Source organism: Neltuma alba, unplaced genomic scaffold (assembly GCF_004799145.2).
Source record: "Neltuma alba isolate B1F8T4 unplaced genomic scaffold, ASM479914v2 tig00012095_pilon, whole genome shotgun sequence".
NCBI lineage: Eukaryota > Viridiplantae > Streptophyta > Magnoliopsida > Fabales > Fabaceae > Neltuma > Neltuma alba.
In genome coordinates this window covers 605,789-608,449 of record NW_021636652.1, presented here as the reverse complement: position 1 = coordinate 608,449, position 2,661 = coordinate 605,789, and the positions used below count along the sequence as shown (strand labels likewise).

The 2,661-nt window shown below is 37.8% G+C and overlaps 1 protein-coding gene across 1 annotated transcript; it reads right to left on the bottom strand.

The window, feature by feature from the left end:
* Positions 1 to 363: 363 nt before the first annotated feature.
* LOC114722507 (trihelix transcription factor GT-3b-like) lies at positions 364 to 2,151 on the bottom strand. The gene is made up of 2 exons (XM_028908552.1): positions 1,709 to 2,151; positions 364 to 1,159 (listed from the first exon to the last, which is right to left on the bottom strand). The coding sequence occupies exons 1-2, from the start codon at positions 2,048 to 2,050 to the stop codon at positions 575 to 577; spliced, it is 927 nt and encodes a 308-aa protein (XP_028764385.1). The 5' UTR covers positions 2,051 to 2,151; the 3' UTR covers positions 364 to 574.
* Between the last annotated feature and the right edge of the window lie 510 nt (positions 2,152 to 2,661).

The window sequence follows — 2,661 nt, the reverse complement described above, 5'->3', positions numbered from 1 at the left end:
AAATGCCCCATTATATAACCGTACAAGAGTGTGCCTTCCGAATGGAATAGACATTATGATGATTTCAACCATTATCTCTTTATATATGGACGGACACTATGTTTTGCTGTTCTTCTCCACATCTCGTTAGGTAATGTCAATTTTCCTGTTTTATATGCTTACACCTACTACCAACACCCAAGACTGAATCAGTCTCTTTGAACTTTGAAGCATTCTCTCTTCACTACATCAATATTTCTCAATCAATTCCAAAGACGAATAAGAAATCATATTATAATGAGTACACATGAATTAATCATTCTTTTCACTGCTTGCTTGGCTATGCAAAGAAATCTGAAAGAGCAGCGAGTGAACTGGGAAAAATAACAGCGCAATTAAACCTCATCGTTTTCTTCCATTGCTTTCGTCAAACAAAGAGTCAGCCAGCAACACAAAAACAATAAATGATGACGGAAACCGGGAAATCTTCGAGGAAGTTGAGAAAGAGTTTCTTGGAACGAACCTAGTTCTCATCACATTTAAGGTTTCAGCTTTGGTTTTGATTTTGTGCTTGACATTAATTAAACAACTACATCTACATGTCATCTCTTGAGAGCTTGTTTAGAAGAGCAGTGATAAGAGCATCTCTTTTCTCAGCCCTAGCTTCTTCTCTAAGCCTTCGTTGTTCTTCCCTCTCTCTCCATCTCTGATCCATCATTATCTTCTCATTCTCCAATGCCTCCATTGTTTGTCTCCATTCTAGCTCCTTCATTCTTCTCTCCTTCTCTCTCGCTTCATAAGCTTCCATCCACTGTGCCTCCATTTGCATCTGTTGCCTCATAAACTCCTGCAATATCTCCTTCATATTCTTCAAGCTATCATTAATACTACTGCTGCCGCTACTGTAATTACCACTACTGCCCTTTCCCTTCTTCTTCTTCTTTCTGCTGCTACTCGGAGTACCTTTCTGATCTCCTTCACTGTCTTCTTTGTTGTTATTGTCATCTTCTTCTTCCTCTTCATCTGACGAGAGATTATGCGGCGCCTTCTTCTTCGATCCGCCACCTCCTTCGGCTTCTGCCAACATCACTCTCTGCATCCTACTTGTGAAAATCAACTGAAGCTCGTTGTAAAATGGGAAGTGCTGCCTCAGGGATTCTGGCTCCATTGTTTCACATCCCTTCATCAAATCTCACAGATGCACAGATAATTCTATGTAAGACGCGTGAACCTCGTAACCCTGAATATATACTATATATGCATACTCGTGGTCTCATGCATCATCTATACTGGACAAACACAAAGTATAGATAGACCCGACATGTTACACGATATGCAGATTGCAGAAATATGGGATACTAAATATACTTTTTGAGAGATATATGTATATAGTTTTGTTTTTTCCATGGCTATTGGATAGGTTGGAGTAGGTAGTTAGAACTTTCCTCACAGTTTCTTGACACGAAAATTCATAGATATACACGAAGATGTCAAATGGTTTACCTGGGATTATTAACAAAAGGACCACTTTTACAAGCAACTAGAGGATAAAAAAGAGATGGGTCATGAAAAATTTAGAGCATATGGGTGAAATCGTAACAGTTAAATCGAGAATGACCCTAAGTTACACTTTTGTGTAAAGTATACTTGTGATGGGAAAGAAAACGGGATTCGGTGAAGATAGAGGGTTTTGATTGAAGTTTTTAGGAGTCATCGGTAGATTCGATACCTTGTACCTGGTGGCGAGGTTTTTCCACTTGCACTTGCACTGCTCTGGGCTTCGAAAGTAACCCTTTTCCTTCATCCTATTGGAAATAACTTCCCATAATTGCTTGTTCCTCTTCGTCTCCATAAAAGCCTGATCTAGCTCTGCCCTCATCATCAAGAACTCCTTCGTTTCTTGAATACTCCATTGAGGAAACCTGTCTCCGACATCAACGTTAACCGAAACACCCCCGATACTATGTTGCTGCTGCTGCTGGTGATGATGTTGCTGTGGTTGCTGTTGTGATTGACGATGGAGATGAAGAGGATGGAGATGAGGATGATGATGGAGATGATGCCCCTCCATTAAATTAAACCATCAAATCTTGAACTCTATGATAAAAGCATAGATTTATAAAGTAGAGCTTGGAAAACAAGGAACAGAAGAAGATTGGAATTTCTGCGTTGAGGAGAGAGAAAAGACAGAGAAAGAGAAAGAAAGATTTATATATATATGGTGGCGTCAAGTGTGAACAGGTAGGTGTGAATCGTGCAAGGAGACGGGAAGAAAAAAAGGGCAGAGAACGAGATTTGATTTCCTATCCGCTTAGGTGTTTCTATTAATAATATTTATTTATTTATTATTATTCGTTCAGATTTGAGAAAACTTTTCCTTTTCCTTTCTCTTTCAGTCTGTCTCTTTATTTTCTTTATTTTGTATTTTTTCATTCCTATTTGAACCCATGAATGCTTACAGTCCCTTTGCGGTCTCATCTATCTGTCTACGCGTGAACTGTTTGGAAAAAATCACAACTAAGTACCCAGGATATGAAAACTCATATAAGAATCCCACCAATCATTTATTTTAAATAATTAAATTTTAAAGTTAATATAATCTTTAGTCCTCAAATTTATTTTTATTCCTCAAATTTAAATCATAAATTTTGATTCCTTAAAATACAAAATATTTGAATTTTT

Bases quoted from the DNA above. Each gene is read 5' to 3' on its own strand.
- LOC114722507 (XM_028908552.1), bottom strand. From the start codon at position 2,050: ATGGAGGGGCATCATCTCCATCATCATCCTCATCTCCATCCTCTTCAT. The intron at 1,160-1,708 runs GTATCGAATCTA...GATTTGATGAAG, and splicing joins ACCTCGCCACCAGGTACAAG to GGATGTGAAACAATGGAGCC.